General features: G+C 45.3%; 1 protein-coding gene across 2 annotated transcripts in view; it reads right to left on the reverse strand.

The window, feature by feature from the left end:
• Positions 1-195: 195 nt before the first annotated feature.
• The window catches only part of Ip6k1 (inositol hexakisphosphate kinase 1), a 40,892-nt gene continuing 14,654 nt past the window's right edge, over positions 196-26,433 (reverse strand). The window contains exons 2-6 of one of the 2 annotated variants that reach the window (XM_041677022.1): positions 19,040-19,382; positions 13,707-13,917; positions 7,768-7,949; positions 4,122-4,297; positions 196-3,532 (exon numbers count right to left, since the gene is read on the reverse strand). In XM_041677022.1, the coding sequence (XP_041532956.1) occupies positions 3,023-3,532; positions 4,122-4,297; positions 7,768-7,949; positions 13,707-13,917; positions 19,040-19,262 (1,302 nt within the window). In that variant the 5' untranslated portion in view covers positions 19,263-19,382 and the 3' untranslated portion in view covers positions 196-3,022. Of the gene's footprint in view, positions 3,533-4,121; positions 4,298-7,767; positions 7,950-13,706; positions 13,918-19,039; positions 19,388-26,433 lie in introns of both variants that reach the window. The other variant, XM_041677021.1, reaches the window with a different exon arrangement.

Raw genomic sequence — 26,433 nt, forward strand, 5'->3', positions numbered from 1 at the left:
GACCCCCATCTCCAACCGCTCCTGTGCTGCCCCAAAACTTAGGCACCGCCCTTCAGTACCCGTTCCGACCCAGTTCAGTCCAGTCCCCAAATTCCTACCTGGTACCTCCCTTCAAGCGGAGACCAACAAGTGTGAGCGACTAGCTGGGCCAGCCCACCCAGAGGCTGTGAAGGTTTCACGAAGACTTGGACAGAGTTCAGTTTCTAGAGGCTTTATTTTGACATATACGACCTGACACAAGCGGGCGGGTAGTGCTGGGTGTACAGAGAGGGGCCGGCGCGGGCCAAGCACCCCTCTCCTCCACACACAAGACCCGGGGAAACGCAAGCGCGCCTAAACGCCAAAGGATTCACGTGTGTATCCAGGCGCAGGTCTTAGGGTATGTAGGCAGGTGTGTAGCTTCCAGGAAAGAGGAGCAGAAAACAATTTCCAGAATTCGAAGTCTTATATTTCCTCTACAGAAGCAAAGGAACTTTCCCCAGGTTCTTTTTTCTCATTAAAATGCAGGGTTTGTTTTTTTTTTCTTTAATGGGCACAGACACAACCAACTTACACAGCTGTAAAGTTCAAAGCAGTTTGCATCTAAGGAACGTGCACGTGGCCAGATGGAGCAAATGAGCAGCGGATATTGAAGTAGCCCAGACCCCTGGCCTCTAGGAGAGAATCCATTGCACAGGCCCAAAGCTGGAAGGGGTGGGGTCCCAGGCGAGTTAGTTACTACACTGGTCCCTTCCGTCTTTAAGCACCACCCATCCCATTTTACTTCCACATATCTCCCGGGTCTGGTGTGAGCCTAGCCCAGGGAAATACTATGGAGAGGGGTAATCTGAGCTCCCCAACCCATGATCCCAGTTGCACTTTGGTCCCAAATTGGGGCTGGGAAGGCAGGGCCTGTCAGGAACAGGACTCTAGCCTGGGACAGGTAGAAAAGCAATGGCCACACTAGCCACCACCAATCAGATAAACGAGCTGGCCCTCCAGATATCAAAAGTGCTGAAAAGTGGGGCCCTGTCCTTGAGGAGAGCAGCAAATCCCAGCCTTTCCATGCTGTAGAGGCAGAACTTGCAATGTCGTGGGTACAGCCTCCCTTGCTACATAAGCAGCAGCAGAATGAGGCAGTGCCTCCCAGAATCTGGTAATCAGGGAAGTACAGCACATTCCTAGGTCACCCTGGCCCCAAACCCCTCTCTTAACCTCTGTCCTGGCAGAGATGTATCTATACTAACGAACACTTACTGCCCCCATGGTTGAAGCAACAGAGAATACCACTGGACAGGAGACAGTTGTTACTAACCAGAAATGGGCAAAGCTATGCCTCCCTGCCCTAAGGAATGGGAACCTGCCCACCACTGGCACCAGGATCAGAAGACCATGCCTGGGGTCCATCAAGGAGCCCTTTTCAGAGGCTGCATCTCTACGAACCAGGAAATTATACCATCAGTTACCAGTATCTCTCAAAGGTTGGCAGTATTATCTTCAAATGCCAAAACAGACATATCAAAAGCACTGATCACTGGCCATAGACTTGGCGATGGCTGAGTGTAGTGTAACCTGCTGGACACCCATGTTACAGGCAGCAGGTCTCTACCATCAAAGGGCTGGGAGCAAAAATAAAGCAACGGGTCAGAATCAGCCCTCGAGCCTTCAGTGCCCCACTGTTGGTGCTGAGGGTCATACCCCAGGCCCACAAGAAGGCCACCAGTCCAGCAAGTGAACGCGACTACGGGTCATTCTGCTAGCAGGTTTGTAAAATAGCAGAACCTGCTAAGGAGGGCACAGGCGCAAAGGCTCACCTCAGAAGAGGGAAAGACTATTCTGCTGAGGAAAGCATGAAGGAAATCAACAGCTACTAATCAACAAGGCTATACTCCAGAAAGCTCACCACAAAACAGGGGCTGGCAGGTGGACAAACAAACTCACTGACAGACCCCAGAATTAACTGGACGAAGCTCTGAGCAGACTCTGGGCACCTGTACCCAGGTCCTGTGTCCCTAAAAGCAGACAAGCTTAAAGTTCTCCCTCCAAGCCTTGAGCCTGGAACACCATATAACAGGCTGCTGCCTTAGCTTGGCCTGGAGAAGACAAGACCCTGAGCGGACCACAGACCCTGAGCCCTGGGAGCAGCAGCCCATCCAGAGGCAGCACAGCTGCCCAAACTAGAGGAAGGGACAGCACCCAGAGCCCAAGAACTGCAAATACTGTCTAGGCCAGAGCCATGAAAGGCCCTTAGGCCTACTGGGACACTGACTCCCTCAGCGGACAGAGCAGTGCCCATCTCAGTGGGATAGGAGGCTATGTGGCCTCCTTAGGCAAGGGATCTCGGCGAGGTTGTCTGGGGTTGTAGACAAAGGAGCAAGTTTACATGCCAGTGGGTGCCGAGGGATCCCAGGGCCTGCCCTCTGCTGTGAGTTGGCTTTAACTCAGCTTCACAAATCTAGGCAATGCCAAAATCAGACCCGAGGATGAGTCCACCTGTGCAGTTAGTCCTGTAATGCCGAGGGCAACTACTCAAGCACTGGCCCAGAACTAGAAAGGCCCCCAAGACATGGGCACTTAACCTTCCCCAATTCTGGGAAATAAGGGACAAATAGGCATGGAGAGACCCTGTGCCAGCCTAGGGCTTTACCTCATAACCAGCAAAGCCCTGCAGTCACAGACCCCAAAAACCTTAGGCAAGGGAACCAAAGTTCAAAGGCATTCTGTCTCTGCTGCCAAGCCCACTGGGGCCACGTCTTCTTCCTGAGTCAGCCTGGACACAGCAAATAGAGCCACAAAGCTAAGGAGCCTGGCTAAGAGGACGTATGTTCTGCCCTCCTTTATATATAGATGGATTCCATATATATACATATATAGATACACATATATATGGATTCCAGGCTACAGCTAAAAACATTTCTTTTAGTTTACACCAAAGAGAAATATAACCCTTTAAAAGCAAGTCAGTGTGTCCTCACAGCAAGTTCAGAGCAATGGTCCCTGCCTGTGGGTGGAGAAGAAGGGGTCTTAGGGCCCAGAAGTGGGCCTACTGGTTCTCGTCCCGCATCTGTTCCATGATGCTGATAAGGTTCTCCAAACCAAACACATAGCCTCTGTCCGGCCCGTCGTGAACAGTGGGGTCATCCCGGAAGCCCTTGAATGTGCTGTGTGCAAAGTCGATCATGCGGACATCCACCTTGGGTGGAGAGGAGGGGCCAGCCTCAAGGTTGGTGCTGCTTGGGCTAGTGCTGGGGCCGCAGGGTGGTGACACCTCAGGGAGCCCCATGTCCACGTGCTTGAGTCGTAGCTCAGACCGGCACTCCTTGCCATCATAGATGACGAGCAGAGAACTGGAGTAGAAGCGGTAGGAGGCCTGCCGCTCCAGCACAGCTTTGAGGCCCCGGAGTTTGCTCAGGATAGGCTCAAAGAGATCACGTCGCAGGTCCAGGCCATTGTGCAGATACTGATACAGGGCATTGCGGAAGCCTTCACTGGAGAGTCCACGACCATAATACTTGTTCCTGCAGAGGTAATGACCTGTGTCCAGCTGGTATACCTAAAACCCCAGGAGACAAGATACGGTTGAGTACCAGGAAGGTTTGATGTCCACAAAGTGTCCCCAAGCAAAACAAAAACAAAATAAAACAAAACAAACAAACAACAACAAAACAGAAACCCCAACCAACCAAACAAAATAGTCTGGAAGGCACTCTGACCAACCTGAGCTCTTCAGCTCCTCCTACTGGAGCAGGGAGGCCACATTCACCCCAGGTTTTCCCGTCATGGAGCTGTGAAAGCCAACACCAGGCCTATAGCCATCACTTTAGAAGCCTGCCTCCAAGCTGTCCCAGGGCCCAGCTAGACTCTAACTGGGAACACACGGCTGATAGACAAGTCTTACTTGCCCAGTGATAAGGCGGCAGGCTCTCTCAATGACCCTGCACATGGAGCTCAAAGTCAAGTGAGGAAAGCAGGGCTCAGTGAACCCACTTGCAAAGACATATTTGGCTCCGGGTGGGTGACTCACCCTTTCAGAGGAGATTCTGGAACAGCGCAGGCCTGGAGGACACGGGTGTCAGGCAGGTATGGGCACAACCTAAAGCATGCACCTGGCAGCACCTGGGCTCTTACCAGCGGTGACTCACCTGCATGCCACAGACCCTGACCCCCAGTGTAGCGGATGTGCTCTGCTCACACTTCCTCATCTGCCGGGCTGCTTTCTCGGCTGATGCATCATCCCCATGCTGTCGGGTACCCATCTTCAAGTCCAGCACACAAGGGTACTTGAAGTGGTGTACCACATTCTCAAGCAGGAGGAACTCTGGGCCAGAGTCAAGAAGAATGACAACCACACTCACTGTCCGCTCCACCCAGGAAAGCACAATTAAGATCTATAAAAGTGGCATTCTGGCTGGCTTCTGGGAACCTAGTCTTCATATTGGTGCCTCGCCCAGCCTTCATACAAGGGGAGGTGCTTAGTCTTACTGCAACTTGGTAAGCTATGCTTTGCTGATACCCATGGGAAACCAGCCCCTTTCTGAACAGAAACAGAGCAGGAATGGGGGGAGGAGAGGTAGGAGAAGTAGCCCAGGACTACACAGTCAGATCCTGTCTCAAAAATTTTTTAATTAAAAAAATTGGGGCTGGAGCACACACCTTTAATGCCAGCACTCTAGAGGCAGTGGCAGGCCGGCCATCACCACTGTCCACCTTCCCAAGATGAACCTCTACAAACTCAACACTCACTCCCCATCTCCCCTTTCTGCTCTCCTGGTTAGGAAGTGGTCTCCTGGAGGCAGCTCCCTTACTAGACTTTGCTAGCATGAGTCCTCCTCTTCTGTCAGCCTTAGGTAGATGCTTCTAAGATTCACTCATGCCGTACAGTAAATCAGCACTTCACTCCTGGCTGCTGGAGAGGACTGAGCAGTTTAGAACATTTGTTGTTGCTCTTGCAGAGGACCTGGGTTCAATTCCATCACCAACCATCTCTAACTCCACTTCTCTCTGGCCTCCACAGGCACCTGGCACACGCATGGTGCATATCTATACATACAGGAGAAACATTCATACATATGAAATTGAATTTACAAAAAAAATGAATTTCAGCCTGGCATGGTGGTACACACTTTTAATCCCAGTACTTGGAAGGCAAAGGCAAGCAGATCTCTGAGTTCAAGGTCAGTGTGGTTTATATAGTAAGTTTCAGAACTGCTAGGGCTATGTAGAGACCCTATCTCAAAAAAAAAAAAAAAATTCTGTATGGCCTATATAATTTTCCAGAACATGTATACAAGACACCCACTGATCTATATTTTTAAATTTTCAGGTGTGTGTGTGTTACGTTGTGGGGTGTGGGTAACGTGTGGAGGACAGAGGTCAACATCAACTCTCTTTCCTTAACTGCTCTCTACCTTTATTTTTAAGGCAGGATTTCTCACTGAACTTGAAGCTTACTGATCCAGCTAGGCTGGCCAGCCAACGAACTTGAGGGATCTGGCTCTACCCTCCCAGTACCGTGATTACAGACAGACACACACACAAAACCTGGCCCTTTTTTTTTTTTTTTTTTTTTTTTTTAGTTCTGTAGATCTGAACTAAGGTCATCAGGCTTGCGTAACTTTACTGACTCGGGTACCTCCCCAGCCCTCTGACAGTCTCTTGATATCCCAGGATACTCAAGCCTGGAGAACATAAGGGTGACTTTGAACTTCTGGTTTTCCTGTCTCTGGCTAGAGAGCAGAGACAAAAGCATACACCACCACACCTAGTTTTATTATTGTTTTCTATCATTTAGACCTACCACACAAATAAGGTGAAGAACATTTGGCTACATCTCTGCCACCATTAGTAAACCAAGGCCTCACTTAGTCTAGTAACTCACCTAGACCTAAGAAATAAGAAAGAGACCTTTGCAGCAATATTACAAAAAAAGAAAGAAAGAAAACAAACAAACAAACATGAGGGAATCAAATTCTAACATTCCCAACAGGAATTTTCAGAAAGTGCTGGACTTAAAATCTATCTTGGTGAGAATAAACAATAGTTCAACCTCCAGCCATGAATGGGATGTGTATCACCCTTCCAAGGCTTAGGGGGCATTGTGGAAGAAGGGGAGGAAGGAAGGAGGGTGTACGACAGTCTTCTGAACATCACATGGGGCTCGCACTCATGAGCTCCCAGCAGCTGCAGTTACTGACTAAGGCTTCACTAGACCAGGACAAGACTGAGCATGTGTGGGGAGAGGCACGTGCTGCTGCACTTGCAGCAACAGGAGTTACCTATGGAACAATGAGATCCGCCCACCAGCATTCCAGTGGGAACTGGAGAGGGGCACACGAGGCCTTACCACTAGCTGAAGGGCTACTGGTAGTTAAAGGCTGTGAGGGCAGAGGTTCATTTTTCTTCAGGGGTATGGCTGCCACTAAGTTACCCATAATCTAGTATACAACTCCATACCCATGCTTATACCAGCACTCTACTTAAATTCAGTGGGTTAACCAGGCAGTGGTGGCACACACCTTTAATCTCAGAGCTTGGGAGGCAGAGGCAGGCGGATCTCAATGAGTTCAAGGCCAGCCTGGTCTACAGAGCAAGTTCCAAGACAGCTAAGACTGCTACACAGAGAAACCCTGTCTCAAAAAAATAAAAATAAAAAAATTCAGTGGGTTTTTTTGTTCGCGTGTTTGCTTTTTTCATGAATGTAGGAAAGGCACAGGTTCCAATGAGAGAACAATAAGGGAACAGAATGGGTGTGTAAGCACATACTTTATACACACATGAAACTGTCAAAGAATAAAAAATCATTTTAAGGCTGGGCAGTGGTATCGTACACCTTTAATACCAGCACTAGGAGGCAGAGGCAGGTGGATCTCTTTGTTTGAGGACAGCCTCTTAATTCTCTGGTCTACAGAATTAATTCCTGGACAGCCAGGGCTACACAGGAAAACTCTTTCTTGAAAAAAACCACAAAAAAAGGGGGGAGGGAGGGAGGGAGGGAAGAAGAAAGAAAGAGGGAGGCAGAGAGGGAGGAAAGGAAAAAAATGGTCAGGCCACAGAAAGGGCACAATGCATGACATGACACGTGACATGGTGGTTATACTCTTTAAAACCTGAAACAGCTACCACTACCCATGCAAGACCAGTTCTATACACAAAAACCACGTCATGGAAGGGGGAGGGGCTCATTGGCCCTGTTCCTACCTAAGGATTTATATGTAATCAATGGTTGGGAGGAGAAAAGATTTTTCTCCCCTGTGGTGTAAGGTACCAAATTCTTGTAAATAACCCCATGCAGCATCCTGGGACACAAAGGGAAGCATAAGTGGGCTAGTTGGGAAGAGGAAGACTAGTGGAAGGGACACAAGAGAACATTAACAGGTGGATGTGATCAAAATACATATGTACACAATAAGAACCTCATAATAAAATCTACTAGTATGTCTAATATATGCTAATAAAAAACCACTTAAAGCCGGCGGTGGTGGCGCACGCCTTTAATCCCAGCACTCGGGAGGCAGAGGCAGGCGGATCTCTGTGAGTTCGAGGCCAGCCTGGGCTACGAGAGCTAGTTCCAGGACAAGCCCCAAAGCTACAGAGGAACCCTGTCTCACCCCCCCCCCCAAAAAAAAAGAAAAACCACTTTAAAATATCTATCTTGAGAGTAAGAGGTTGGTTAGTTCAATGATAGAGTAAATGCTTGGGCAGTAATGAAGCCCTATATTCAGACCAGAAACACAAGATAAGAACAAAACTATCTTGCCATTTTCTCACACAATCAGTGGATAAGGATACTGTAGAGTTTTCGGTCCTTGGACTCGGAGCGCATACGGCTCAGCTGCTGCTTGTGGCAGCGCAGGCTCCAGGGGTTGTAGCTGATCTTCTCAGAACTCAGACCACTATTGCTGTCTAGCATCTGGAAAGGGACATCTGAGTGGCTGTGTAGTTCCACCTTTGGACTCTTTGACTCCTGGGGGCTAAGAAGAACAAACATAGCACTAAGAAAACAGAGAAGTCATCTTTAGAGACGCAGGGTAGAGAAGGGTTAGAGAAAGCCTAGCTTGTCACTCAGAACCTCCTTACAGGTGGCACTGACCCAGATAAAAGTGAGTAAACAAAATGAAAGCTGTCCTCCTTGGGCCTCTGAAAAAAAAATCATGTCAAATTGTAGCATATGATAACACTTTCCAATTGATTAGTGTCAAAAGAAAAATCTAGACACTGGTAGCATGGGCCAGTGGGTAAAAGTACTTGCTGCACAAACCTGGCAACCTGAGATGGAGTCCCAGGATCCACATGGTAGAAGGAAAGATCTAACTTCACCAACTTGTCTTTGACCTCTAGACATACATAAAGGGACATGCACACCCACACCCACATACCCAATAATAAATGGTACTTAATTTAAATAGTAAAAAAAGAGCCAGATCACACCTTTGATCTCAGCACTCAGGAGGCAGAGGCAGGCAGATCTCTGGGAGTTCTACACAGTGCGTTCCAGGACAGTCAGGAGTGCACAGCGACTGTGTGGGCAGGGAGGGAACAGTTGGGGAGGAGGATGAAAGAACACTAGGTGCTGGAGATGGCTACATGGTTAAGAATAGCTTTGTAGAAGACTGGAGCTTGGTTCCCAGCACTAAACCTACCCATGCAAGACCAGTTCTATACACAAACACCATGTCATGGAAGGGGGAGGGGCTCATCCCTACCCCGTCCCTACCTAAGGATTTATATGTAATCAATGGTTGAGAAGAGAAAGATTTTTAACATGAGGGGCTCATGACTGCTTGTACGGTGCCAGGGCCAGGAAGATCTAATGCCCCCGGATCCTCTGCAAGCATCTGAACTCAGGCACACATACCCACACACGGACATATATATACATATAATTAAAAATAATAAAATATAAATAAATCTTCAAAAAAAAAGAGAAGAAACTAGAACAAGTGCCATGTAGGATGTAAAGAAGCTGAAGCCCTTCCTTGTACACTGCTGGTTCGAATATGAACAAGTACAGCCCCTGAAAAAGTACTTTGGTGTCTGCACAGGACAGGTACAGAGTCAGAAGTCCCAGACGCTCAGGAGGCTAATGTGGCAGAATTGCTTGAGCACAGGAAGTCTGAGACCAGAAGAGCATGGACAACACAGAGAAAATCCTACTTAAAAAACAGGATTGGCTTAGCGGTAAAGATGGCTCAAGTTATTAGCCAGGCGGTGGTGGCACATAACTTTAACCCCAGCACTAAGGAAGCAGAGGCAAGAGGATCTCTGTGAGTTTGAGGTCAGCCAGGTCTACAAAGCTAGCTCCAGGACAGCCAGAACTACACAGAGGAACCCTGTCTTGAAACATAAAACAAACGAAAAAGATGGTTCAGTGTTAAAACACTCACCACACAAGTGAGAGAACTGGGGTTTGGATCCCAGAGCTGTGTTAGGCTGGGTGAGTGCAGTACCTAGGCTGAAATTCCAACCTTCAGAAGACAAAGACAGGATGTGATGGCTATTCTTGATTGTCAATCTGACTGTATCTGAAATGAACTAAAAACCTAAGCAGCCAGGTACACCTGTGAGGGACTGTTCTTAAATCATTTTAAGTGGGAAGACCCACTTACAGGCCTGGACTGTCTGCTGGGAACCTATATAAAGGACATGGAAGAAGGAAGCTTTTGCTCTATGCCTGCTTACCCTCACTCTAACTGACAACTTCATTACTTCACTGGCATCAGAGCCTACTTCAGGATTTTGGCATATAGTGAAGACAAACTGAGACACATGGACTCATGGACTAAACAATTACTGGAGTCTCTAACTTTCTATTGGTAGATAGCCATTGTTGGAGTGGCTGGACCACATTTGGTAAGCTACTCTAATAAATCGCCATATATAAACATATATTATATGTTATATATATGTGTATGTGTGTGTGTGTGTGTGTGTGTGTGTGTGTGTTACACCAGTTCTATTAGTTCTGCTCTTCCAGAGAATTCTGACTAATACACAGGGGATCCCCAGAGCAAGCTGAGTGTGAGCATCAAGACTAACCATACCGGTGAACTAGTGAGCTCTGAATCTGAGAGACACTCCTCAATGAATAAGGTGGAAGAGTGATTAAGAATTTCTGATGTCACCTCTGGCCTCCAAATGCATTCACACCCACATGCACACACACACACACACACACACACACACACACACACACAAATGGGGAGTGGTGCCTGAAAAAAAAAACTCCTGGAGTTAGATTACTTGACTGTAATTTCCCATTTAGGTATATATTCAAATCAACTACAAGCAAGGGCTAAAGCTGTACTTTAGTCAGTAGAGGGCCTGCCTACCATAAGGCCATGGGCTCGATCCCTACCAGGCATGGTAATGCATGCCTGTAATCCTGACAGGAGATAGGGGGAGGAGGATGGAGAAGCTCAAGGTTACATAGCGCGGTCCAGACAAGCCTGGCAATATAACTTTTCACACTCACGCGTTCACAAAAGCTCCCTGCTAGTGAAGCCATACACTCTAGAGATTGTAGCTCAAGTCTGTGGCACGCAGCAGGGGCAGAGCACCACTGCAATTGCAGATGTTACCATCCAAAAACGCTGGCCTTCTCTCCAACTGTGGATGACACACACCACCAACAGTCTAGTGTGTACTGAAAATGCTGCCCCTCCTCTGAGCACCAAGCATCTGGGACACTATTTTTCCTGAACTAAACGACAGGAGTCCAACAGTGCAGTCCACTCTAGCAAATACTTGCCAAGTAAACCCAGACAAGCTACAGGTCTGGATGGAACCCTGTAGTACTTGGCATTACCTCTGGAGTCATAGTCCTGGCCCTCGTGAGTGATGTCCACCTTTGCTATAACTCAGAATCTCTGCTAACAGGCCAGATAGAGCCCAGTCAATACAGACAGAGCTGACACCTTGACAGCAGACCCTAACGCTAAATCTACATTCACTGGCTTTTCACCCATGAGTCATAAAGCAAATGCTCTCACCTTGGAAACAACTCCCCCCTCTAAACACTGCTAAACGAGAGTTGTCAGTTGCTAGCTACTGACTGGAATGTTCTGTCACCCAAATGCCTGAGTCAGGCCCCACAGTCGTTGGTCAGAAGGAAGCCCCTGTGGATGATGGAGATGAAATCAAGGAAGTGCTCTTGCATGCAGACAGAAGCCCTCAGAATACCCAACACCAAGACATGTATCTCAACTAGGGTATGGATGTGCAGCCCTCTCCTTGCAACACAGATGTAGACTTAGCCCAAAGGTCAGGGGAGAAACAAGCACAAAAGGTTCAGTATTAACATGAAGAGGACCTCTTAAAGCCAAAGTGAGGAGACTGGACTGCCCTGGGCCCTGAACAAGCCTCTGGGAGCTCATGTAGACAGCATGTGCCAGTGAAGTGATCTGATGCCAGGGATGAAATGTTTACTGCCCCATCTAGAAAACTCCCTTATGGGCCTAGAGAGATGGCTCAGCAGTTAAGAGCACTGACTGATCTTCCAGAGGTCCTGAGTTCAATTCCCAGCAACTACATGCTGGCTTACAACCATCTGTAATAAAATCTGATGTCCTCTTCTGGCCTGCAGGGGTACATGTAGACAGAGCAGTTGTATATATAAAATAAATCTTTAAAAAACAAACAAAAAGACAAAAAGAAAAGCCCACTTCCCTATGGCTATGAATGTAGCTTGTTTGGTAGAATCTATGTTCAGCAAGCAAGAATCCCTGAGTTTCTCCTCAGCACTGCATAAACCAGGCCTGTCATTCCAGCACTCAAGAAGTGGGGAGAGGAGAGACAGGAACTTAAGGCTGTCCCACTTGGCAGCCCTCTCCACAAACAATACAGGAGGCTCCAATTTCTCCACATTCTTGAGAAACACCTACATCTGTTCCTACCTACTTACCTACATACATCTATGTAAATATCTATCTATCTACAGATACATACAGAGTTTACAACAACTGGGGTGGAGGGTGGCTGGTATTCATGGGCTACTCCCAAAGGTATAGCCTCCCTTATATGTTCCTCATAACCTGATGAATGGATAAAGGATGTTATGCCTATTTAATGGAATATTCAGCATGAAATATTCAGAAAGGAACACAAGGCTGGGCATGGTGGCATATTCCTATAATCCCAGCAATTGAGAAGTAAAGATGGGAGATTAGCATGTTTGAGGCTAGTCTGCTGTACATGTGAATTCTATGCCAGCCAAAATACATAGTGAAGCTTGTCCCACAAACAACAAAACAGTACTAACATGGATGTGTATATGTGTATTTTTATTATTAACCTTTTTTTTTTTAAGACAAGGTCTCATGATCCCTGACTGACTGGGAACTCTATGTAAGAGCTAGCCTTGAAATCACAGAAATCTGCCTGCTTCTGTCTCCCAAGTGCTAAGATTAAAGGCAGGCATCACCGCACCTGCGAACTTTCTTGTAAGATATATGCCTGTGTATGCCATGCATGTGGAGGTGCATGCAGAGCAGAAGACGTTGAATGCCCTGGAGTGGGAGTTAAAAGTAGTTGTGAGCCTGGTGGTGGTGGCACACGCCTTTAATCCCAGTACTAGGGAGGCAGAGGCAGGCAGATTTCTGTGAATTCGAGGTCAGCGTGGTCTACAAAGTGAGTTCCAGGACAGTCAGTGCTGCTATGTGGAGAAACCTCTGTCTTGAAAACCAAAAAAAAAAGTAGTAGTTAGTAGTTATGAGCCACCTGACATGGGTGTTGGGAACTGAATTTGGTTCTTCCAGCCAGGCGGTGGTGGTGCACACCTTTAACCCCAGCACTCGGAGGCAGAGGTAGGCAGATCTCTGTGAATTTGAGGCTAGACTGGTCTACAAGAGCTAGTTCCAGGACAGCCTCTAAAGCTACAGAGAAACCCTGTCTCGGAAAACAAAAAAAACAAAACAAAACAAAACAGAAAAACCAAACTTGGTTCTTCCAGAAGTGTAGGAAAGATACTTAATTCCCCGCCCCCTTTTTTTCTTTCCTAACTTGTTATTCTAGAACTTGTTACACAGCACAGGCTGTGTTCAAATACACAATGAACTTCTTGCCTCAGCTTTCTGAGTGCTAGGATTACAAGTAGGCATCACCATGCTTCGATTGTCAACACTTTATTGTCTACCCTTTGGATTATACACAGCCAAGTAGAAATTAACTAATGCTTGCATGAAATATCAAGAGACATAATCCAGTCTCGTCTACAGAGCAAGTCCATAACAGCTAAAGTTGTTGCACAGAGAAACCCTGTCTCAAAATACAAGACAAACCAAACAAAAAGAAAATGGAAAAGAGAGACATAAGCCTGAGAAAGATCAATTCCCAATGTTAATAAAAAGCCACTAGGGTACTCCCTAGTCCATATGAACTATCACCACTCCACACTCAGACATCCTGTAAGCAAGAAAGTAGCTGTCGGTGCAATTCAACTTCTGACTTCTGAGTATGAAAGCTAAATAATCTATCGCCATTAGCATAGGGTATCCCTGCTTCTAAAGTGCTGACAGAGCTTCAGTCTCACTGGGTTTAGCCATACTCACCATGGTGGAGGACCATAAAGGACGCCATATCTGTGGGAGTGGTCCCATGAACACCAGTCACCCCCAGCCCACCATCCTATTGTTGAGAACTCCTTTCTCATCATGTGTCAGGACTCCAACACTATCCTGTGTGTATCATTAGGATCCAACATGTGCCAGTAGCTCTGCATACTATCCTCTTACCTCTCAAAGGTCTCAAAGGACAGGCTGGCTTTCTCCTCCTTGTGGTCACTACCACTGCCTGACCGATGCAGGCTCCGGCGGGAGTGTTTACGCCGAGGTTGCTCCCGTTCTGGTGTGTCATCTTGCTCTACAGTCTCACTCTCCACGTAAGGGTAGGCTACCAAGTTGATGTAACCATCACTGTCTCCCTCAAAACAGACAGAAACCACACCTGTTGGGAGAAAAAGCAGCTGATTAACAAATACCACCACTGGTGGGGGTCCGTGTAGGACATCACCTCTTCTGACTGACCTGTAAACCCTCTAGGAATAATAGCCAGCAGACAACCAGTTTGCAAAGACAGACAACCATCTTTATGCTCTATCTGCTGCTTACCTTTGAGGATACATCTGTAATTATTTTCTACTCTTTTATTTCTCCCTTCTGCTTTCAGTTATCGACGTCTGTACCACTCACAAAGAATCTCTAGGTGACATTGAACCAGACAAATTTTAATGCTCTAGAGGGCAAGGACATGGCTCAGCAGTCAAAAGCAATTGCTGCTCTTTCAGAGTACCCAGCACTCACACGGTGGCAGCTCACAACCATCTGTTAACTTCGGCTCCAGGAGATCTAATCCCACCTCCACCTCTCCATAGGCACCAGGGATGCATGTGGTACACAGACGACATACACAGCAATACTCATACGCATATAAAGCAAAAAATATTTTTCAAAGTGTGGTTGGTGGCACACACCTTTAGACCCAGTATTCAAAAGGTAGAGGCAGGTGGATCTCTGTGAATTCAAGGCCAGCCTGGTCTACAGAGTGAGTTCCAGAACAGCCAGAGCTACACAAAGAAACCCTGTCTTTTTCCAAAAGACACTTTATGAAAAAATTTTAACCCTCTTTCTATTCAACAGCTTTAAGATGATCCCACTCTTGTCAGTGACATCATTAGATCTCTGTTTTCCTTCTGCGTAACAGTGTCACCTGAAGAAACAAACTGTCTCCAAGACAGCGCTCATATGAAGTATTTCCTTCCCACCCTGAACACAGTGCTTTCCTAGCGTCTACCCTGGAATCTTTATGGTGAAATGCCTTTCTGTGTTTTCCTGCTATATCTCATGGAGCAATTTCTTCTCTCTCATTGCTTCATTTTCATTGGGTAGCCCAGGTGGACCTCAAACGCACTATGAAGTAGATGATAACCTTAAACTGTTCTTCCAGCCTCTGCTTCCCAAGTGTGAGGGTTACAGCTGTGCTCAACCATGTCTCCTTTTAACTCTCACTATGTAACTCTGGCCTCTTCCAAACCACAGGTCCCAGAGATCCATCTGCTTCTGCTCCCCAAGGGCTAGGATTAAAGGTATGCACCACCACTTCCCAACTTCTACTTTTAGTTTTTACGTATTTTGCTTGCATGTGTGCACATGTATCACACAAAGCCAGGACAGGGCATGGAATCCCCTGGAACTGGAGTTCCAGGCGGGCGTGAGCCTTCATGATGTAATGGGAACCAAGCCCGGGTCTGCAGGAAAGAGCTGCTCAACTGCAGAGCCACCTCTCCAGCGCCTCTGCCACTTGTCAACCAATCTGTTTCTTCCAGATCGTTACCAAAAGAGATAAAACAGAAACAATACCCAGAAATCTAATAAAGTTTTTTTAAGAATGAAAACCTAACAATAAAGCTGCTCTCTGCAGAATTCATATCCTGCCTGGATCATGCCCATCAACCACATGTCGACTTCTACCCTCTTGCTGTACACAACTGGCTCCATAATCTGCAATGAGTGAGTGAGACACTACAGCACGCCAATACGCCAACCACAAGTGTTCTCTTCCACTCATTTCCTTTTCTAGGCCAGCTCTGCGTCCTCGTAGAAGAAAAATCCTTCCAAAATCAAAGGAAAGGATACTTCCTCCTTACATCTTTTTTTTTTTTTTTTTTTTTTGGTTTTTTGAGACAGGGTTTCTCTGTGGCTTTGGTGCCCATCCCGGAACTAGCTCTTGTAGACCAGGCTGGCCTCGAACTCACAGAGATCCGCCTGCCTCTGCCTCCCGAGTGCTGGGATTAAAGGCGTGCGCCACCACCGCCCAGCTATTCCTCCTTACATCTTACATCTTGCTCATGCTCACTCCTCAGGTTTCACATGCACAACCTGTCCATGTGTATTACATGACTATCTCTCAGGCAAGCTGTCACCACTGCCTTTTGAATTGGTTCATGGTTGAACAACCTCCAGTCTACAGTCTTATATTCTAGGAGTTCCCTCACACTCTAACCTTGACTGTCCCCAGCACTATCACACACTTCCAGAGAAGAACCACTCTTTCTATCAGTCTCTAGTTTTCCCATCTTGATGTATTCTTTGTGTAGTTAAAATGTATCTTCAAGGAATCCCCTAAGAAATTTCCGGGACATCGATTTTCTGAATCCTTTGTTCAAGTAATACTTTAGCTGAAGAAAGAGTTCTATGTTTGTTGCAAATGCAGTTTTACATTTTCCTTTCCAATTCAGATGGACCTGTACAGGCCAGCACTCCCAGTAAAGTGCTGACAAGACATGGACGAGCACAGACGACCTATCTCAGTCCTTGGTATGAAGGAAGGAAGTCACGGATGCCTCCGTCATGAGGAAGACACTTCCTTCCACATCTATCTTTAGCTTTTGCTTTTGACAAGTAAATAAACATGTACAAAACAATTACAGATTTCAAGAAGTACTGTGAAGAAACTAAATTAAGGTTCTATAATTGCAAATGATGTCTCCAAAACAGAGCATTTAGCAAAGGATGATCAAGGAGTGTCTGAGGGGTGTGGAGAGTTGCAGACACGAAGAAACACAATCCAATGTACAAGTAAACACAGAGGTAAAAACAAATGCCATCATAAAGCCCCAAGCTGGGATAGTCTTAAAAACCAGGCTCTGAAGATATAGATCAGCTAGCAGAATGCATCCTAGCATTCTCAAAAACCAAACAAAGGAAGCCGGGTGGTAGTGGCACTCGCCTTTAATCTCAGTACTTGGGAGGCAGAGGCAGGCGGATCTCTGTGAGATCGAGGCCAGTCTGGTCTACAAGAGCTAGTTCCAGGACAGGCTCCAAAGCTACACAGAGAAACTCTGTCTCGGAAGAAAGAGGGGGGGGGGAGGGAACAAAGGACAGAACAGAGATATGATTTAGTGATAGAGTGTTCAGCTAGTCCATTCAAAGTCCTTCATTCAATCTCCGGTACTGTTAAAAAAACCACCACCATGCCAGGCGGTGGTGGTGCACGCCTTTAATCCCAGCACTCGGGAGGCAGAGGCAGGTGGATCTCTGGGATTTTGAGGCCAGCCTGGTCTACAAGAGCTAGTTCCAGGACAGGCACCAAAGCTACAGAGAAACCCTGTCTCGAAAAACAAAAAAACAACAACAACAAAAAAAAAAACCCACCACCACCAACAACAACAACAACAAAAACCAAAAAAGGTAAATATAGACCTGCACACAATCTTAAGTATGCACATCAGAACCAAGCAGGTCTCAGTTCTGAGCAGGACTCAGATCTTTGTATGCGACTGCATTATTTATAATAGCCAAAAGATGGAAGCAACATGAATGTGCTAACCCGCCAGTTTTTTTATTTTATTTGATGTATGTGTTTGTGCCTGAGTGCATGGCTATACACCACATGCATGCAGTACCCACAAAGGCCAGAAGAGGGAGTCAGATCTTCTGACTCTGGGGATTGAACCGAGGTCCTCTAAAGGAGCAGCAAGAACTCCTAAGCATCAGCCATCTCTCCACCTCATCCAAAATTTTCAAGAAGGCACCTGTGGTCAGGTCTAATGGCATGAGCTCAACCCCTGGAACCTGTGTGGCAGCAGGACAGAAGCAGTTCCTGAAAGCTGTCCTCTGTATGCCATGACACAAGAGTGCCTACACCATACAAATAAATGTTCTGCTTTAAATTTTGTTTTATGCATTGCTGGCGGAATGCAAGCTGGCACAACCCCTTTGGATGTCAGTGTGGAGATTTCTCAGAAAATCAGGAAACAACCCTCCTCAAGACCCAGTAATACCACTTTTGGGTATATATCCAAAGGATGCTCAATCGTGCCACAAGGACATGTGCTCAACTATGCTCATAGCAGCTTTGCTTGCCATAGCCAGAACCTGGAAATAACCTAAATGTCCCTCAATCAAAGAATGGATAAGGAAAATGTGGTACATTTACACAATGGAGTACTACACAGCAGAAGAAAATAACAGCTTGAATTTTGCAGGAAAATGGATGGAGCTAGAAAACATTATTTTGAGTGAGGTAACCCAGACATACAAAGACAACTTTCATACGTACTCACTCATAGGTGGTTTTGAAACATAAAGCAAAGAAAGCCAGCCTACAAACCAACAATCCCAGAGAACTCAGACAACAATGAGGACACTAAGAGAGACTTACATAGATATAATCTACATGGGAAGTAGAAAGTAGAAAAAGACAAGATCTCTTGAGTAAATTGGGAGCATGAGGACCTTGGGGGAGGATTAAAGCAGGGAGGGGAGAGGCAGGGAGAGGAGCAGAGAAAAATGTAGAGCTCAATAAATATCATGGAAAAAAATAATTACTTAAAAAAAAAAAAACAACAGCCAGGCGGTGATGGTACAAACTTTTAATTCCAGCACTAGGGAGGCAGAGGCAGGCGGATCTCTGTGAGTTCGAGGCCAGCCTGTTCTACAGAGCTAGTTCCAGGACAGGCTTCAAAAAGCTACAGAGAAACCCTGTCTTAGAAAACCAAACCACCCTGCCCCCCTCAAAAAAACCTGGCCAGATCATAAATTAATGTACACACAGAGTGCAAAGATGAGACGTTAAAGTGGCCTGACTCCAAGTCACGGGGTTCTCTGTGTTCTACAAAATTAGCTCTTATCTTAAAACAGCTTCAAATGTTAAAAATTTCAGGGCTCCAGAATACTCCATGAACATATTTCTCCAGCACACACAGACACAGCATCACACCATGCCCTTGTCAACTGTCCAATCACTTCAAAGTCTGCAAAGTACGCCTCTATACTCCTTAGAACCAAAGAACTGCCCCCTTCTCCCCTGTGTAGCAAACAAGAGACTTCTTGACAATAGGCTTTTCTCTACCAGTGGGTCTTCCTGCTATCAATTTTTCTTAGCTTTACTATCAATTAATTCAATTTTCATAGTCTAAAAACCTGATAATTTTAGTTTCTAATTTTGCCTAACAAAATTGAGATAACAGAGAACTACAACCACATCACAGGGTAAACAAAACAAGGACAACTGAGCCAAAGCCTGTCAGTCAAAGGTTGCTAGTCTCTCAAAAAGAATACTGACTGACCTTTGTATTCAGGGGTGAATTCTTTCATTTCAGGAGGGAGAGACTCGTAGAAGCGCTGTTCCCGGGAGATGAGAGGTTTGCACACAGTGTGATCGTCGTACCGCATCATGCTGCTGTGTCCGCCCACCTGATGGATGAAGGGCTCCAGGAGGACTCCTCGGTCTCCAGCCCGACTTGCGTTCTTGCCATACTGCCCCACTTCCATGGTTTGACAAACACACATTGCGTTGGGGGCCGGTTGCACACTGATGGCAGACGATGCAGCTCATGGACCACAAAATGAGTGCTAGGTTGATTCTGGCTAGTGGGAGGCCAATGGTCAGAGTCTGCTTAGCTTATTGTTCTGTCCTAGGAAAAAGAAGATAGGGAATCAAGAAAGGAAATCGAAACATCTGGCAAGTCAGTGTTTCCTGCTGTGTGCCCCCATCATGCACACTACTGAAAGGTAACAGGCAGATGAGAACTTTGTTAAGTGATGCAGCATTGGTCTCCTCCACCCACTATCCTGTGTACATAAACTCCCCTACAACTCTAAGTACTCTGAGAATTTGGTTTCAGAGACAGATCATGTCACAACCATCAACATGACAGCAAACTTTCAAAGATTAAAAAGGATCAGCCGGGCGGTGGTGGCGCACGCCTTTAATCCCCACACTCGAGAGGCAGAGGCAGGCGGATCTCTGTGAGTTCGAGACCAGCCTGGTCTACAAGAGCTAGATCCAGGACAGGCTCCAAAGCTACAGAGAAACCCTGTCTCAAAAAAAAAAAAAAATACAAAAGAAAAATAAATAAAAAGGATCAGAAAAAACAGTAACAGTATGTTCTGTTCAGGGTCTCATCCTGAGTCAAGAGAAAGACATGGGTTTTGTTTGCATTCTGTCCATTAAGTGCACAACTCAGTGACATTACATGCAATCCCACTGCTGGGAAACCATGGTCATCATTGACCCACCTACAGAGTACAGACTTCCATCGTCCACACTGAATTTGAAGCCAGTTTTTTGGGTTTTTTTTTTTGTGTGTGTGTGTGTGGTTTTTGTGTGTGTGTGTTTTCTTCTTTTTTTAGTTTTTTTAATACCGAGTGCTGGGATTAAAGGCGTGCACCACCACCACCCAGCAAGAGAAGAGTTTTTACCTCAAACACCAGGTCATGTCAGTCAAGGTCCTTAACCTATGAGCCATCTCTCCAGCCCTGCTGTTGGTTTTCTTAAACAAACAAACAGTATCAGTATATATTATAGGAAAAGCACTGGTTCCCAAGAGGACTATAATTACATCACAATCCTCTTGGACAGTGGTTTTCACCTTCCTAAAACTTTGACCCTTCAATACAGTTCCTCAAGTCTTGATAACCACCAACCACAAAATTTTTTTCCTGGCTACTTCATACCTGTAATTTGCTACCGTTATGAATTGTAATGTAAATAAATGCAGATGGTCTTAGATGATCCCTGTGAAAGGGTCTTTAAACCCCTTAAATGGGTTGCAACCTGAGAACCACTGCTCCAGGAGGTGGAAAAGAACTGTTAAACTTCCTTGGTATTTTTCCTTCATCTGTCCCTAAACACCACTCTCCTCACCTTCCTTTTTCAATCTGCTCTAACGCTCCATCGCCTACTCTCCCAGGTTTGCAGTCTCAAGACTCAGGCCTCTGTTCTCTTTTACTCAACACCAGACGCACATCCCACCAGCTAATTCACCAGGAACAAAACAGAGCTCATCTCCCTTTCCTAAAACCCTCTGTAACTGCAGTCTGCCCCTTCTCAACTCAGTTGTTACAGGGGTTCTTACTCGCCTTTCATGAGGCGCTCCTCCTGAATCCCTTCAGAGAGCATCAGGTCTCAATGGCTTCTGACTTCCAGCGCCACACTCCTGGTATGGTCACTACCTCCTTTTTAACGGTTTGGACCATACTGTGGCCTTCCAGATGGCTCATTCTCAAATCCTAGTTACTATAGTAGAATAGGAGTAAGAACACATGAGTTCAGCTGGGCGATGGAAGCACACATCTTTAATCCCAGCACTTGGGAGGCAGATCTCTCTGTGAGTTTGAGGCCAGCCTGGTCTACAAGAGGGTTGTGACACAGAGAAACTCTGTCTCAAAAAAACAAACAAACAAACAAAAAAACCATGTGAGTTCTATATTGAAAATGCTGCAATTAGTGGTGGTAATCCCACTCCTTTTAACTCTAGCACTTAGGAGGCAGAGGCAGACAGATCTCTGAGTTAAAGCCAGCCTGGTCTTCAGAGCGAGTTCCAGGATATCCAGGACTGTTACAAAGAGAAACCCTGACTAAAAACAAAACAAAAAACTAAAAAAATAAATAAATAAAATGGTGCAATGGCTTCCACTTCACACAGAATAAAAGCACAATTTACTATACCTAACCAGAGCCATGAGACAGTCATTCCCTCCCCCCAGTTTCATACTTTATATCCTACCCCTCTTGTATTTGCTTATTAACTCATTCTAGCCGTGGTCTCCATGCTGTTCCTCAAACACCCAAGACTTATTAGCACTAGCCACTCCCTTTACCCAAAACACTCTCCAAGTTTAACTCCCCTGCTGTCTTCAAGTTTTTGAACTGGGGAACTAATATGGCTCGGCAGTTAAGCATGTATACTGTTCTTGCGAAGAACTGGAGAATCCCAGCATTCAGGTCATGTGGCTCACAACTGCCTGTAAGTCCAGCTCCAGGAGGATCTGACGCCTCTGATCTACAATGCAACCTGTATTCATGTGCACATACCCACACACATAAAGAAATCACTTTTTAAATCTTCGAACTGGGCAAGATAGCTCAGTGGGTAAAGTGTTTATTGCGCAAGCTTGACAACCTGTGTTTAATACCAGGAACCACATAAAGGTTGAAGAAGGGAACCCACCAGAGCTGACCTCTTCACTCACACACACACACACACACACACACACACACACACACACACACACTCACTCTCTCTCTCTCTCTCTCTCTCTCTCTCTCTCTCTTTCCTTCTCTGTGGCATGTCCCCACCCCATCATATATTGACACAATAAATTTTTTAAAATTTAAAGTCTTTAAACTGTTTGGCATGGTGGCACATGCAGTGTTAGGGCCTTTAATGCCAACACTGGGGAGGCTGAGGCAGGAGGATATCAAATTTGAGATCACTGGGCAGTTTACTAAGGCCTTTTTTTCCCCTTTCTCTCTTTTTTTTTTTTTTCAAGATGGTTTTTCAAAACAGTCCTGGCTTTTTAGACCAGGCTGGCCTCAAACTCACAGAGATCTTCCTGCTTCTGCCTCCCAAGCACTGTGTTTAAAGGCATGTATCACCACCACCTAGCTACCAAGACCTTTTTTCTCTCTGAAGATATAGCATCAGAGAGAAGAGGGCATCAGATCCCATTACAGATGATTGTGAGCTACTGTGTGGTTGCTGGGAACTAAACTCAGGATTTCTGGAGGACTCACCAATGCTCTTACACATACACACATATATGACATGCACATAATTTTTTTAAAGGACTGGAGGGGGCTGAGTTGCAGTTCATTCAGAGTGCCTGCCTAGAATTTAAGGAATCCTATTTATATAATCCAGGCATGGTGGCACATGGCTGTAATTCCAGCACCCAGGAGGTTGAGGCAGCAGGATCAGAAATCATCTTCATTTGTACCATAAATTCAAAGTTAACCAGAGAAATATAAGAACCCCATCTTAGGGGCTGGAGAGTTGGCTCAGAGGTTAAGAGCATTGCCTGCTCTTCCAAAGGTCCTGAGTTCAATTCCCAGCAACCACATGGTGGCTCACAACCATCTGCAATGGGATCTGGTGCCCTCTTCTGGCCTGCAGGCATACACACAGACAAAACATTGTATACATAATAAATAAATTTAAAAAAAAAAGAACCCCATCTTAAACTAGGTAGAGAGCTGGGGATATACCTCAGTGATAGAGAACTTGTCTAGCATACACAAGACCTTACACTCAATCCTTATTACTAAAGAAAGTCGCTTGGCTGTAGTGGCGCACACCTTTAATCCCAGCACTCAGGAGGTAGAGGCAGGTGGATCTCTGGGAGTTCCAGGCCAGTCTGATCGCTACAGAGCGAGTTCTAGGACAGGCTCCATAGCTACTTAGAAACCCTGTCTTGAAAAACCAAAATAAAAAGAAAAGGAAGTTGTTGACTACTCTGTCATAGTAAGATCCATCCTTACCTTGCCAACTTACCTGTAACCTACCTGCATTCTGCTTTTCATTTAAGTGTGATTTTGTTTGCTCTGGGTTGGGTGGGGAAAGGGGAACTGGTGATACCAGAGACTAAAGTCAGGGCTACATATGCTAGGCAAGCACTCTAGCCACTGATCTGCACCCCAACGGCTTTCTCGTGGCTTTTTATCTCCTATTCTACATATTACACACGGAAGACATCTATTGTCTATTACTTGTTATTATAGGGCTAGCTTCATGAAGGTAAGTTTTTTTTTTCATTACATACTTTTCTAAGTATGCAAAGAAATTCCTGGCATAGGATAGTTTCATAATAAATATAGCTAAATAAACAAACTTATTTATACATGTGGTCACAGCTCAAAGGCTGAGAAGTGATAAAATATGTATATTTATAAAGCATAAACAGTTGTATACAAGAGAATAAGTATATAACATGAAAAAATGTTATGGAGGAGTAAAAATGGTTTTTTGCTTTTAGTATTATGCTTTATTGCCTGGCTTGGTGGCACATTCCTAATTAATCTCAGCACTTGGAGGCAGAGACAGGCAGATCTCTGTGGATTGGAGCCCATCCTGGTCTACATATTGAGTTCCAGGTCAGCCATGGCTATAGGGCTATACAGTAAGACCTGATCTCAATAATAAAATAAAATAAAAAAGACAACAGCAAAATACTTGTTTTGTTTCAGGCAGGGTCTTAAGTCTGTAACCAAGACCCGGCTGGCCTGGAACTTACTGTGCAGTCAAGGCTGCCCTTGAACTAAGGGACAATTCCTCCTATCCCAGACTCCTGAGAGCTAAGAGTATAGACATCACCTATCTCTACCAAAAACAGAACAAAAAGGTAAAATGGCTTTTCAAAGAACAAAGTATATTGGCTATGTGACAAAATTCCAAACTAACAGAAAAGAGAATATGAAATTCTGTGCAGACTATAAAAGCTAAGTGAATCAAAAACAAGTTTAAATGTAGCCAGGTAAGAATAGCATAAAGAACAAAAGCTATAACAAAATACATTTTAAACAAGGAGCTACACAAAGATCCTATTGACCAAACTTAGGGAACACAAAGTAAATGGTTGGGAGTTTTCCCTTTTGTTTTTCTTGTCTGATTTAATTCAATAACACAAGCCTAGAAAGTGGCAGTGAATAAAAAGTCCTGGCAAACAAAGAGAAACTGTGATGAGCTTTGGTTGCAAACAAGGTCAGGGTATTTTAAGAACCAGGAAAACAGTCTCCATGGCATTGCAAGGCAATACCTGGTCCCCGCATTGCTCAGACAGACCTACAGTCTCAGAGCAGCAGGCTTGCACTCTAAGCTCAGAATTCAGAATTCTGTGGTCAACATACTTTTTGGGTTTTTGTTTGTTTGTTTTTCAAGACAGGGTTTCACTGTTAAACTCTGGCTGTGCTGGAACTCACTTTGTAGGCCAGGCTGGCCTCGAACTCAAAGATCCCACTGTCTCTGCCTCCCGAGTGCTGGGATTAAAGGCGCACATCACCACTGCCCATCTTATTTTATATGGTCTCAGATTAATCACTTGCATTTGCTAGGCAGTACTTTTTATTAACTGATGAATCTTTGGTGTCTTTATATTTTACAGGCAAATTTGCAAACTGCACCAAAAACTGGTTCATAAATCTAGCATTTCTATTATTACTTCTTTTAGAACAAAATGCTTCAGCGCTAGAGGTAATGTTGCTCAGTGGGCAAAGTACATGCCTGGCATGTGTGAGTCTGTGATCAACCCCTAGCACAGCAAAGTAACTAACTGTATCATTTAGGCAGTGAAAGTATTATGACATTCTTTTAAAGGAATGACTTGTTTCTTTTCTCAGACAGGGTCTGAATATTACCCAGGGCAGCCGTGAATTTGTACTTCAATAACTCTCCTGCCTCTGTCTTCCAAGTAGCTGGGACTACAAATGGACACAACACCCACCATTATTACTATTATTATTACTGAGACAAGATGTCACTATTTGACCCTGGCTGGCCTGGAACTCTCTCTCGACCAGGCTGGCCTCAAACTCAGAGATCCACCTGTCTCTCTCTCCCTAGTGCTGGGATTAAAGGTGTGGGATACCACCATCTGGTTTAAACTATTTTTTAAATTATTAATTGACCTGGGTGTAGAGGCATACACTTTAATCCTAAAACTTGGGATGCAAAGGCAATCAGATCATTGTGATTCTGAGGCCACCATGGTTTACATATCAATTTCTAGGCCAGTCAGGACTATAGAGTGAGATCCTGCCTCAAAAGAAAAATAAAAATCAGCAAAAAAGCATAGGAAGACAGCAAGCCTTTACATAAATGTTAGCAATTCTTGCACAACCTGAAATCCACAAGGAGACAAAAATGAACCACATCTCCAGTCTCAACACACAAAATTAATTCAAGATAAACACCTAAATGTAAAGACTTAAACTATAAAATTTCTAGGTGAAATTATAAAGTTATATGAATGGCATTACATGACTTCTAAGAACTGCTAGAAATTATCCAGGCATGGTGGTACACTCTGTTGATTCCAGCACTTGAGTGGCAGAGGCAGGTGGATCTCTGTGAGTTCGAGGTCAGCCTGATCTACATAGTGAATTATATACCAGCCAAGGATACAAAGTGAAAAACAAAACAAAACAAAAAGAAATGCTTACCACTGGGTCAACAAGAAGACACAGCAACAACACCTTCAGGGCAGCGGGATGACTCAGGTTCATTCCCAGCACCCACAGTAGAGAGCAGACCCTCACAGTTGTCCTCTGACAGCCACATGTGGCCACGATACGCATACATGTGCATGCACAAACATATACAGTAACAAAACATCAACTTTAGGGACTGGAGAGATGGTTCAGCTGTTAGGACTGGCTGCTCTTCCAGAGGACCCAGGTTTGATTCCAAAAACCCAGATGATGGCTTACACCCATCTGTAACTCCAGTTTCAGAGGCTTCAACACCTTCTGACCTCTGCATATACACACAGTGCACACACTTAACAACAGCAAAACACCCATATATATAAAGTCTAAAATTTTTAATAAAAAATCAATTTTACTGTTAATTATGTACATGTGTGTGTCCACGTGTGAGGACGCACAAATGAGTGCAGGGGCCTACAGAGGCCAGAGGTACCAGACTCCCCTAGAGCTGGGGCTACAGGTGGCTGTAAGTCACCT

Source organism: Microtus oregoni, unplaced genomic scaffold (assembly GCF_018167655.1).
Source record: "Microtus oregoni isolate MIOR12 unplaced genomic scaffold, Mior012 000028F_ref0000031, whole genome shotgun sequence".
NCBI classification, from domain to species: domain Eukaryota; kingdom Metazoa; phylum Chordata; class Mammalia; order Rodentia; family Cricetidae; genus Microtus; species Microtus oregoni.